Source organism: Diadema antillarum, unplaced genomic scaffold (assembly GCF_040938485.1).
Source record: "Diadema antillarum isolate AM-2024a unplaced genomic scaffold, OU_Dant_1.0 seq00000471_RagTag, whole genome shotgun sequence".
NCBI lineage: Eukaryota > Metazoa > Echinodermata > Echinoidea > Diadematoida > Diadematidae > Diadema > Diadema antillarum.
This window is the reverse complement of record NW_027271439.1, coordinates 302452-315886: the sequence shown is the minus strand read 5'-3', so window position 1 is coordinate 315886 and position 13435 is coordinate 302452. Positions and strand designations below refer to the sequence as shown.

Sequence of the window (13435 nt, the reverse complement as noted above, 5' to 3'; positions counted from 1 at the left end):
AGAGAGTGAATATGAGCGAGGAATACGAGAGACTCACTTGGCGGATGATGTGACACCTGCTCTGCTATGAAGGAGACCTGGTCAGACCCCGCCCAAGGCACTGGACCATCCCGCACTTCATTCTGAGGGACAGACACCAAACAGGGTGTGGAAATGAGACTAGTTACTACTATCAAGTGATGATTTAAGCTCCAAGCTTACTAAAAACAGAAAACAACTCATACCTTGAGCCACTGAACCAAGACGCCACACCTCTGGTGAATGATAGATATATCATTGAGAAAGAGAAGGGTGTGAACTGCTCATACTTTGCACAGCTACCACTTAGCTACACTTCTATTGAAGTATTATTTAGATAGCAGACTGCTGAAGAAAATTAGCAATTTTTTTCATTCTATAATTTATTCACAATGTTTTTTTTTTTTGGGGGGGGGGGCTGAGTGTTGCAAACAAATGAAATACAGTCTGAGGAGCCTTGAAACATTTCAAAAATGAGAGTAACTAGTGTGAACAAGAACCAAATATTAAAATAAAAACAAGGTGTAAGTAAACAAGGGACTGTTTAACCAAACATTACATTGCAAAACCATATGACCTTTGAACAGCAGGATATACAATGTAGTTGTCATGTGTGTCATGATTTCCGAAGTTGACGAACTTCCTTTGTAAATGACATGTCATCAGGCATTTATAAACGTGTTGCATAAAAGATAAAATCAGATGAGTTTGAAGTTAAAGGTACAAAGCATACATTTTCTACATTTACATTAGAGTAGATTGAACCTCAGGCAGATTTCGTTGTGTATTATGTTTTTACTGCTGCAACACAGCACAGCAATTCATTCATACCACTGACATGATCATGTCTACTAAAATACTGAAATACTGACAAACAAAGAGTCAGAGAAAGACACATGACAATATGAAGGAATCCCAATATGAGGCAGGGATGTCCTGTTGCCATGGAGATACCATACCTTGACAGCATCCTCCGCCCTCTCTCCCTTGATGTCCCAGTAACACTGGAAGGTCTCACCCAGGATGGGGTTATAAGGTTTCTTAGCCACGGAGCCCTTGCGACCAGCATGGAATGCTGAGAGATACCACCGTACTACCTGTACCATCCTCTCCTTGGGACTCTCAATGTCTGAGATACTGGTGGAAAAAGCACACAATGAGATTCAGAGATAACAGCACATCAGTATTACAGAAATATATCACAGAAATACACTTAATGTCGGCGATTTTGTAATATTACCAGTTTTGTGTTTTTGTGCATGCACAAGTATTTCATCTCCTTTAATATCATAGTGAGCATGCGAAATGACAACCCAAGATGAAATTAATCCCTGCTATCAAACTGAGCATATTTCGTGGTCTGCTTTTCCTCACAGAAAACACCAACTTGGTACAGCCTCATCCAGAGTACAAGCTACATGTAGATATTCCACTAATGAAAATCTTACTACATTGCACCAGCACACCACTGCTATATAACTTCGCATGAATGGAATGTCATTGCTTCCACTAATGAAAATCTTACTACATTGTACCAGCACACCACTGCTATATAACTTTGCATGAATGGAATGTCATTGCTAAATTTACTGCAGCACAAATTATAAACTTTTACTCACTGCTGGTACATTTTTAACTACTCACCAAAATCTTCTAATATGTGACCAATATATTGTTATTCAATCTCCCATCTAGCAGAATTTAGAAAGTTTTGTCACCATAAAAAAAAAATTACGTATCAATTTCTATACTTATATTTATATATATATATATATATATATTTTTTTTTTTTTTTTTTTTTGGGGGGGGGGGGAGGGAGGGGGGGCAGAGGGGAGGGGGAGGGGAGGAATGGAGCAGCCAGATCCAATTTAGCGAAGAACATTCTTTGACTGACATATGACCTGGTGTCACAGAAATGGAAGACCTCAATTTACTTCTCCATTGATCAGCATTAAAAATGTTATCATCTTGGCATTGTCCCATGTGATTCTCCATCACTAAATTTGGTTTCAGACTTGTCGTTTGTGTCTGATGGTTGTAAGATCAAACTCACTAAGTTGCTGATGTGAGTTCACCCACATGCTGAAGCATGATACTTACTTTGCGAAAAGTTCAGGATGAGCGAAGAAGTCGGCGTACATCTCCAGCAGCGAGCGCGTCTCTAGGATGAAAGTGGGAAGGACGACTTTGGTGAGGTCCATCCCCAGCCGCACTTGGGATAGTAGATGGGTGATGACGCTTCCATGCTTTTGACAATCCACAGCTGTGTGGGAAAATTCAACAGATGGGAGACAAAGTGTGAGTGAGGGCTGTGATAGACTTCTAAAAGAGTCATTATCTAAATTTCATTATGCAGGGTCTATTTTTGTACTGAATGACGTGTTATCATCATCAGTAACCATAGAATCAGCTTAAACAGGTACGGTACTCACAATAATATATGATTACCATCCATCTACCACAATCAACACAAGCAACATCACAACCACTACCATTACCACCACCACCACCACTATCAAACATTCACTTGAATTTCATCAGGGGCAATCTCAATTTTGCTTAGCAGCTAAATCAAAGCTACACTCTGTATGATCATATCTGGCAGCCTGCAATACAGTATAGTGAGTTACTAGATTCAGCATTGTTTGCTGGTAGTAAGACGCCCCTGTATTCAACAAATAGACATCTTAGTTCTCCGTCAATCATGAGTAGATATGAACTGAATCTCTCATCAGATAACCATGATATCATCTTCTTACCGTCCTCATCCACATCCTCCGGGCAGCTGTCTTGTCTTGGTCTGGACTCTTGGGTCAGTCTGTCCGCAACTCGCTCTGGATTTCTTTGGAATACTCTGATATAGTGTCAGAGAGAGATTGAGAGACAAGAAATGAAGATGAGTGATGGAAATTATGAAGAAAATGAACATTCAATATGCTGAAAAAGCCTTACTTTGAATGCAAGATCGATAAAAGGGTCAAACTATCATTTACTTTCTGTTACGAAAAATGTGCAATTTGTCTCCATGGTAGTAATCTGACTATACATTGACAACATATTCACTCTTTTATTTGACTTCTGAATAAAAATAAAAATCTGAGTAGTGGGATCCACATCGTCATCATTGCTTGGTCACATTTAGTCCTTTGCAACAATAAGAGTCCAAGGATCGAATACTGTCAACAACAGAGGAATCTTATCATCATTGCTATCGTGCCGTGGCAGGTGTCTCAGGATTAAGCTTAAGTGCCTTCACAACGTGATGACAAGGATACTAATGATGGTGAACAGCATCTCTATAGCGGCATTATTCTATAAAGAACATTTAAAGGCACCCAGTTTCCACAATGTGTCAAACATTACTCACAAAGTTGCTTGAAAACATGTTTTTAGTTCAAATTTGAAGGTATCAAGGATGCGTTACCCTACGTATTTCTAACTTCCTTACAAGTTACTGTAAAACATGATATATTCGCGGCATGAAATTTTCGCGAATTAGAGCTGACAGCCTTTTTTGTGGTGTGAAATTTTCGAAAATTGCTACTGGCATTCAGTGCATATAGTGTAGACAAGAACTTTCACATGTATTTTAATTTCGCGAAATTAAAATGCATGCGAACATTCCTCGTTTTACAGTAGTGGAAAAATGAGCAAAGAAAATGGGACGGGAACCCGAGACTTCCGGAATGCTAGCCAGGTGCTCTACCGACTGAGCTATAGAAAGCCCTAGTAAAGGATTTGTCTCAGAAACCCTTAATTCTCAATCATACATTTCAATTGGAATCTCCCTAATGCCCACTTTTACTGAAATTGTAGCCTGCTGGGCTTTAAAAAGAAGGGATGGGCTATCTGCTTTATACAAATATGGATGAATAGGCCCCTTTGTACTTGTCATTATCTGAGTCTTCCTGGTACTCGTCAGCATCAAAGAAGTCGTCCTCATCTGAGCTGGAGTAAGAGAGGGCGGGAATGTCCTGCCGAGGGCTCCTGGTCACCGCCATGGGGTCGGAAGACAGGGCGGAGCCCGGAGGAGCGGCCGCGGTGGGGCCCTGGAGGACGGGCTGGGGGACTGCCCCTTCTATCACCTCCTCGGCAGAGTCCAAGCTGGTGTTGGATGATCCTGGTTAGTACCGACAAAGGTTTGAAAAACGAAGAAAACAAAATATGTGATTGTTTAACGTACTTGTGATTGGGTATAAATTGATATAAGTCTTACAGTAAAGAGCAGAGTCCAAGCTGGTGTTGGATGATCCTGGTACATACCGACGGAGGTTTGAAAAATAAAGAAAACAAAATCTGTGACTGTTTATACTTGTGATAGGGTATAAATTGATATAAGTCTTACAGTACAGAGCAGAGTCCAAGCTGGTACTGTAAAAGTGGATATTTTCGCGCGACTAATTTTTCGCGCTCGGCGGGGTTAGAAGAGTTTCGCGTGTTTTTAATTCCACAGAATGAAGACACCAACTACTGGAATATATGGCAAGCAAAAATATTTGCGTAATTTTACTTTCGCGCTAGGTTCTGGTTGCGCGAAATACGTGAAAATTTCAACACCGCGAAAATTTCCACTTTTACAGTATTTGATGATCCTGATACCAACAAAGGTTTGAAAAATGAAGAAAATAAATGATGTGATTTACTTTACTTGTGATAAGGTATAAATTGATACAGTTCCTACAGGTTTGCATGCTACAGAGTGATATTTTCATTACAAATCAAAGAAATATGTAAGGTGGAAAAATGTTGTTATTCTCGCCAGATGTTTTGTCTGTCTTCAGACTTTGAGGTCTATGCTATCCTACACTGCTGAATTTCACTGATGGCATATAGTATTGTATAAATAATTGAGAATAAAACAGAAACAAGACCTACTATAAGATGTAGATTCTTCAGATCAGAAATACCTCACAAATAGCAATGTTTTCCCATCATAATAACCACATAAGACATGAAATGAATGTCTCTAGCATGAGGTCACAAAGCATGTGGACTTATCGAATCACCTTTCTTGTGTGGGGAAGGCACTGCGGCAGCGGTTGGGTCGTCTTCATCGTCTAGTAGCATCTCTGGCTGTAGGAAGCCGTTGACGGGATTCAATGTATTCTGTAGGACGAGGGAACGATAGTAGACACAAGATGGTAGGATTTTAAATAGAATGATCATCACTTCAAAATAAAATGTTGCGTATTTCTCATATATTCCTGTGTCATATGCGGCACTCGCATGTTCATACTCGGCATGCATGTATATAGTATAAAAAGTGAATACTACAGCTGTACACCAAAGAAGTCCAAAAACATGTACCGGTAGTCTGTATGGGCATGTGGTCCTTACAGACAGATTCATTCCCACTGCAAAATGCTGTGAAGGGAAATGATTACACTCGTTGGTCTTTATGGAAAGGCAGTTGTTATAGACAGGTAGACACTAAAGAAGGTTGTACTGTGCTAATGATATTTGTTTCGTGATGACAGTAATGCTACAGGTTTGCCAATATACTTCTGGAGTACAGCATGGCTCCAGCAATTTAGTGATAACCACATCTTTCCAGCAGATGCCAGAGGGTTATGTCATATTTGAGGCATGAATAGTGGTTTCACATGCAGCGAAGCAAACAACAAGCTTTAATTTACCTAAATATCTATTAATTAGAAGCATATCTCACTATTGTAAAAAAAAAAAAAAAAAAAAAAAAATATATATATATATATATATATATATACACATAATTATTATTATTATTGGTATTATCATTATTACTAATATTATTCACATTATTATTCATTATTACAATCATCATAAGCAGCAGCACTATTTCATCTGGTTTTGTACAATGTTAGTGATATAAATCATAATATTTCTAACCATATTTATATGCTTTTTCGACTGTCTGTATATGCAGGATTTGCTTGTGTCAACCATGACCTTTGAAAGGCCTCCATGCCCAGATATTCACGGCTATTCAAGTGAAAGTATGCAGAACAATGAGCGCAAATTGCTGATAGCAATAATGTCCTTCTCCTTCTTAAATTGATATCTATCTACCTGGTATTGAATATGCTTGTTGAGTTACACACACATAGGAAACATCCTGGGTATTATGTATCTACTAGACAGTTATGGGGAAAGATCATGCACAATCTACATACATTGTACTCTTAACAGCATTCCTTGTGCAATGCCACCATGTAGAAATACACTGTGAATAATTGTACAATATATGCTCGTAGGTAAAACTGTGTCCTGACAAAATATGCATGCCAGAAGGAAACTCTCCTTTCCAAGTCCTCTTAACATTGTAAACAGTGGAGCTGTGTCTTGACTGGTAAGAAAATTCTGTGCAGAGCTTTGAAGCAATACTATGCCCTTTAACTCCCTGGTTGTACTAATATATTGCAATATACAGAATTATGTTATGTATCATTAGTTTTAAACTGAACCACCCCAATCCAAGTGTGAAATGCAATAGCCAGTGAAAGATATCATATATTACCAAAATATTTTGCCTAGTTTCACTTGCAACATACAAACCATGCTACATAATGCATAATGTGTACATGGATTCAGCCTTGAAACCAGGCTTTACATAAAAATTCCCTTAAATGTTTGTTGTCATAGCTATATAACGTAAAGTCAGTCCATACCTGGGCAAGAACTGGAGTTAAATGCAGTATACTTGGCACGCAATCAGCTGCAATAATTATTATTTGAACTTTGCTCATAAAGAGTCAATAGAGCTTGGGCAGTATAGGAAAATTCTGACCATACATGGAAGGCCTGATGACTGAAAATCTTGTTTCCTTTTTGCATGTACAACAAATTCATTCATGAGTAATTCGCAATGACTTTTGTCATCTAAGCAGGGTGCCTTTGCAGAGCTCAGTTGATAATGGGGCTAAATTTCATGTACATCTTTATTCTTTGTATCTAAGTCATGTGCAGGAAATCTGACATCTCTGTATGATTCCTTTCATATTCATACAGCATAATAAAGTTTTTAAAAAGTCAACTTTGCAATATAATTATATTTGTACATAAAAAACAGAGACTATTACAAAGAGTTTGGGATTATCTCAAAAGAAGTAGTATTTTAAGGAGAATATTTATGCACAAGGTTTTACTTTCAACACATATGACCATATATATACTGCACTGAAAAAATGATTCTGTACCTATTAGGTTAAAATCAACATACAATGTACCTCTAATACTGAAAAATATCATGTTATTACAAAGTCAAAATAAACTGCCATGCAAACACGAAAAAGTGCAAATGCACAATATTTACAGAAACACTTTATAGCACAAAACCCCCAACCTTTACTCAATTATCATTTCAAACTTCCATTTTTAGTGATCATGAAAAGCATATGTCATCAACTGTCAAATGTGCACAGCTAACCGAGTGAACAGATACACTGTATTTTGAATGAAAATGATCAGAACACTGACTAAAACTGAGAGTGTGTGCACATAGCAGTGAAGGCTCCTGAAAGTGACTTTGTGATTTCATCTCCGTTCAATAAAACAGCAAAATGACAAAAGTGTTTTTTCTGCAAACATTCTCTTCTTTTGCCACAAAAATGATACACAAAAAAATCAACAAAAATACACCAATTGTTTATATGCAAATTTGCAACGAAATAATTGGCTATACAGTAGGTAAACTCTGATACAAAATACATTTAAAAGATTAATATGAAGTCCATGCGATTAAATATTTACAGCCAAAATAAATACACACAGCAAGAGAAGACAATGGATAAGTGTATATCGGATACATCATGCAAAAACTCAAGGAGAAAGGGACATTTAAATGCTCATATATTTTACTGTGGTTAATTTCAAGACATTGTCAATTTTTGTTTGCTTGCTTTAATTTTATATTTGATATTTAACTTTACCCAAAGAAGTTTTACAAAAAAAAAAACAAAAAAACATTTCTTCCATTTTTAATAATGACAGCCAACCCACAATCAAGATCATGGCATGATATACTATATAAAACAAATATTTTCAGGGTATTTTTATATATTATATATAATGTAAGACAATTTTGCACGTGATTAGATTTGTAATTTAGAGCATCAGTGATAAAACGAGAAAAAAATATTAGTCTTTTTCAAAAGGAAAACTAGTGATTTCCTGCCTTGCATTACGATATACAGTGCATTTGTGTTACAGGAGGCAATATTTTTGCAAGTTGATAATCTCATATATATTCTATCTGTCAGTTTAGAAATTTCATGAAAAATAAAAACATAATAAAATACACCTCATTTACAGTACCAATATAATGCCTCTTTAGGATCAGTAGACACAGAATTTCATGAAACATTTGTAGCTATTGTCATCCACAAAATGTTGCTGATGCTGCTGGATAAGGCGATACAACCCTTTTACAAGATATCCTGAGATACAACTTTATGTTATGTATAATCACGGAAGTATGCAGCACTTTCCAAGAAATACACCTCAATGATTACAATTGTACATAAGCATCTTGCAATATATATGCATTATGTTCCCTTTTTGTAGGGGGTGCTGCTTCAATCCATATACACACATACACAAACACATACACAAACAAACACGCACACACACAAATATATATATGTTGTATGTGTTTAATATACAAGGTTCACCATTAACTTTCCTTTTGATGGCCAAATATATGTTAAAATATATGTGATTTACAGAGAAGGAGGAGGGGCATTAAAACATTAGTTATACCAATGTTGCATTTTTCTATAAAAAGAGTGCAAAAGAGCACCTGTATGACAGCTAAGTGGAAGTTGCCCTCACCTGGTATGAATTACATCATAAGTTGCCAATTTGCCAGTAAAGATTACTTCCTATACTATAAAGCAACAACAGCATTAGATTTCTTGCCAGGCAGGATTAGAAGTAAAATGATAGCCTTATAAAATGTAGTGTGGGTATAATAAGAGGAATGCAATAGTCATCTCAATATGTGGTTGGGGGTCTTTGGGTTTTCTCCCACTATACACTATCAATAATAATAAGGCTATGTCATTCTATCATATACTGTAAAAGTGGTTATTTTCGTGCAAGTAATTATTCGCGCTCAGCTGGGTAATATGAATTATGCATGTTTTTAACTCCTTGGAATCAAAACATTTATTAGTGGAACATATGACATGCAAAAATATTTGTGTATTTTTATTTTGCACTGGTTTCTGGTTGCATGAAATGTGGGCAAATTTCCACATCGCAAAAATTTCCACTTTTACAGTAGATCAATCTAATTTGGCAGCACGATCCGCCATTACTGCGGTGTCCCATGCGTTAGGGTAAAAACATGATGGATATCCTAAGATGCAGCCAGCATGCAGGACACCGCAGTAATGATACACAAACAAATCCTTAGATCGGTATATTACAATGCAATCTGTCAAGTGCATTAAAGCAGAAGAAATTTTTGTAAACCATGGACTTAACTTTAATAAACCACTTTTGTGAATATGGGCCCGTATGTTCATACGTGTGTGTGTGTGTGTGTGTGTGTGTGTGTGTGTGTATGACCTACAAGGATATTTATGTACGTAAGGATACTTAAATGATTTGTTGTAGAGTTGAGAATGATTTCCTCATTGTCAGTCAAAGATACTGTAAAACACGCTATTTTTGCGGCATGAAATTTTCGCGAATTGGAGCCGACAGCCTTTTTCGCAGCATGAAATTTTCTCCAGTTGCCTTTGATATTCAATGCATATAGTGCAGACAAGAACTTTCAAGTGCATTTTACTTTCGCGAACTTTGGCTCTCGCGAACATTCCTCATTTTACAGTTTTCTCTACACCTGTCTCTGCATCATGACATGTTTGCATACCCTACATGTGTCTAGATAATTATACAGTACTCTAACTCCCAGCATCATGCCCCACAAAATCAAACCTAAAATCTTCGACAGAAAATGTCCACTCTACTGTGAAAGTGGCAATTTTCATGGTGTGGAAATTTTTGCACATCATGCGAGACCAGAAACCAGAGCGAAAATAAAAACACGAGAATATTTATGCAAGCCATATGTTCCAACTAATAAATGTCTTGATTCCGCGGAATTAAAAACACGCAAAATTCATCTCACCTAGCTGAGAGGGCCACTTTACAGTATATACACACTTTCCACATACCATGCATGCATATTTGAATGTTATCCCCAACTTTACCATAAAAACACTGCTTTATGATTGTAAAAGGTCAAAAGTAACAGTGGCTTTATATGCAGATTACACTATGTCTCTCCTAAAGGCTGCGGGTACATGCCAGCAACACTAATTCTCTTGCAAACATTCCTAACTCTCTCACTCACAGGCAAGATATATGATATTTCATATATCTTTGCAAGCAGTTTCTTCAAATGAGGGTACTTTATCATGTCCAAGGACGATGCAGCTGTATTATGGTTTATTATAATTGCCTTCACATTGTGTGCAGACATCAGTCATCAATCAATGGGACGGATGAAAATCCACTAGCATCTCAAAGGGAAAGTAACCTTAACCCGTTAAGGACCAGCTGATTTGCTATAACACACGTTTCCTGTAGGTAACTGTCCAAGTATACTCAGGACTGGTCTACAATGGGTTAATGCAGAAAGAGGTTTGTATAATACAAAGCATATAGCCAATATCAAGAAGCAAATGTAAAACAGTGGCCAAACTCAGACGAATGTTTGGACAGTGGTGACCACTTGTGAGTCACATTTTACTCTGAAGTGATTCATTTTGGCTGCATCAGTAATGAACAATTTCCAAGATAAGTCATAAAGGGCTGGTATAGTACTGGTTGAGGTGAGGATTCATCCATTAACTTTTCGCAAGATACTTAGAAACCACTTCATGAAATATCAAAGAGCATACAATTCTACGGGGAATTCAAAATTCATTTGATGAAAATCAGTTTTGAAATGGCCAAGATATCCAAAACAAAGTAAAACAAAGCAATTCTGATAAAAGGTGGGCCCCACCGGGTTTTATTAGGATTGCTCTGTTTTGGATGTCTCAGCCAATTTTCATCAAATAAACTTTGAACTCCTTTAAGAATTATATCCTTTTTCATATTTCACAAGAGGTTCCTCATTATCTCAAAGAATCGAAATAAAAAAATGTTGTAAACCTGCAGCCCCATCTCAGTGAAATTGTACCATAACTTTAACCCACGACAAAATGTGTCAATACAGTGTACTTACTACGCCCTTGAGCCTTGAGGGCCCCCCACTACCAGCTTTTTTGGTGAAAGTTGTTAATTGTCAAGGTAGTGTTACACCTCCAGAAGGAAGACAAAAATTGGGTCATTACAGCTTACCTCCTATACACCGTAACACTTATACCCCATATTCAGACGTATGCCATTTTATACCAAAACTCGATAACGAAACGACGTATAAAGAATCATCGTATAGCCAACAGACCGTTCAGACACTAATTTGACCGTTCTGGGAAATGTTGTATAGATGTGCAGTTTCCCACTGCGCATACTTATGTTACTTAAAGTCATGAGTGACAGCTGTGTGGTCACCTTTCATGCGCGCTCCCATTAAGCCCCGCCCATTTATACTGTTCTATATGGTCACTATACGTTCAGACGCACACGGAATGCTGATTCATTATCGAGTTCTAGTTTGAAACGATGCTCTGACCGTCGTTTCGCTATACCTTGTTTTGTTATACATTGTTTCATTAGTCAGCGTTCAGACGTATAAATTCATTGTACAGTTATACCATTTTGGTATAGCTACACCGTTTTAGTATAAATTTTTTGCATCTGAATGCCCTGATAGATACAGGGAGGTGTAAGCTCACACCTCCCTGGTAGATTGTATAGTCTTTTTGTATAGTAAAGTCTGATGAAACAGAATTTTGAGAATATGATCCTACCAAGTGGTAAGCAACTATTCTATAGGAGTAGTTTGAGATGAAACTTTCATGCTTCTATGACGGCAAATACCATCCTAAAATGACATAGAAAGAGTGTTCAAAAAGGGTTTGGTATAGTGAATGCCTTCAACTTTTAAACACTGCAGTTAACATTTGCTTGAGATTTCATGCAATGCAGTTTGTATGCCATTTATCTTCATTTGATTCACCAACATGCACATTATGCATATAAACACACATAAAACAAAAAAAAAGGTACCAGTATATTCAATATCCATAACTACTCTCTGTCATAGCAACAGGGTAGGCTTCATTAGCTTGCAAGAGAATAATGTTGCGATACAAAATCTCAAAGACTTGCCAGCATAGACCAATCTTGAGATATTGTCTCATATATCACAATTGAGATATCTTTAAAATGATCAGGATTAGATCAGGATAATTTGCCAGTGTAGAGTAACTTGTGATGATTCTATTGGGATAATACATCACATTGTGTTTTGCCCGCCCTGCAATGCAGCCGCAGTCACACGACACTACCATATGGTACATTTAGTACAACTAGTAGACATGCAATTTTTGTGTGGGCATATCAGTTGATGAGTGAGCAAGATCAAAATGTTCAGGATAATGTTGTGATAGACTAATTTGAGCGAGTGGAGAGCAGTGACGGTACCTGCTCTATCCTCCTATAAAGATATTCCCCGCGTTCACATTGTCCCCCGCGCCGCGGGGACAGCCTCAAGAGATCTTATCTTTTTTACGACTGACCGTTCACATTGGTATCTCATCTGTCCCCGAGCTGTGGGGGCAATTGGGGCTTGGGGCGAGCTCTGCCAGGCATAGCGCATGCGCACATTTGATGACCACAGCTGGACGCTATCAATTTCGCCCCAAGGTCACTCTCCCCTCCAAATCTTGTCCCCGTACCCGACTTGATTCGCGGGGACGAGGGGACAAGTCCCAGCGAGCGTTCACATTATGGTTTTGGAGGAGAAAGTCCCACAGCTCGGGACTTTCCCCGCGGCGCGGGGGACAATGTGAACGCAGTGATTGTCTCAAGCTAGGTCAACCTAAACCTAAAGTTTATATACACTCATGAATAAACAGGGCTCGACACTAACTTTTTTTTTCTCTGGTGGTCTGTACAGGCCACTAAAATCTTTAAATCTAAAACCAAAGTACGGTGGCCAAAAGAAGAAATGTAGTGGCCCAACATAAGCAGAAACATAACCATCCAATTTGAATTGTAAGTGTCCAATTGGGGCACCAAAAGATAGCCTTTTTGGAAATTTGGTGGCCCGACATCAACTTTTAGTGGCCCCGGGCCATCGGGCCACCGTTAATGTTGAGCCCTGATAAACCACACGGAACATGCGATAGACAGCAAACCACTGCAGTGTTCTAATGCATTCTATAGATGCTTGGATGATTAGGGGTATGTGAGCAAAGCTAACATTCATCTCATTCACTGAAGCCGAGAGTGGTTAAGTCCACCTGGCATAATTCCT

General features: G+C 37.9%; 1 protein-coding gene across 1 annotated transcript in view; it reads right to left on the bottom strand.

Moving 5' to 3' along the window:
• LOC139733324 (oxysterol-binding protein-related protein 9-like) overlaps positions 1 to 13435 on the bottom strand; it is a 56188-nt gene that overhangs the window by 8294 nt on the left and 34459 nt on the right. The window contains exons 7-12 of the mRNA XM_071644162.1: positions 5025 to 5124; positions 3907 to 4138; positions 2778 to 2872; positions 2119 to 2281; positions 978 to 1155; positions 38 to 122 (exon numbers count right to left, since the gene is read on the bottom strand). Coding sequence (XP_071500263.1) covers positions 38 to 122; positions 978 to 1155; positions 2119 to 2281; positions 2778 to 2872; positions 3907 to 4138; positions 5025 to 5124 — 853 coding nt within the window. The remainder of the gene's footprint in view (positions 1 to 37; positions 123 to 977; positions 1156 to 2118; positions 2282 to 2777; positions 2873 to 3906; positions 4139 to 5024; positions 5125 to 13435) is intronic.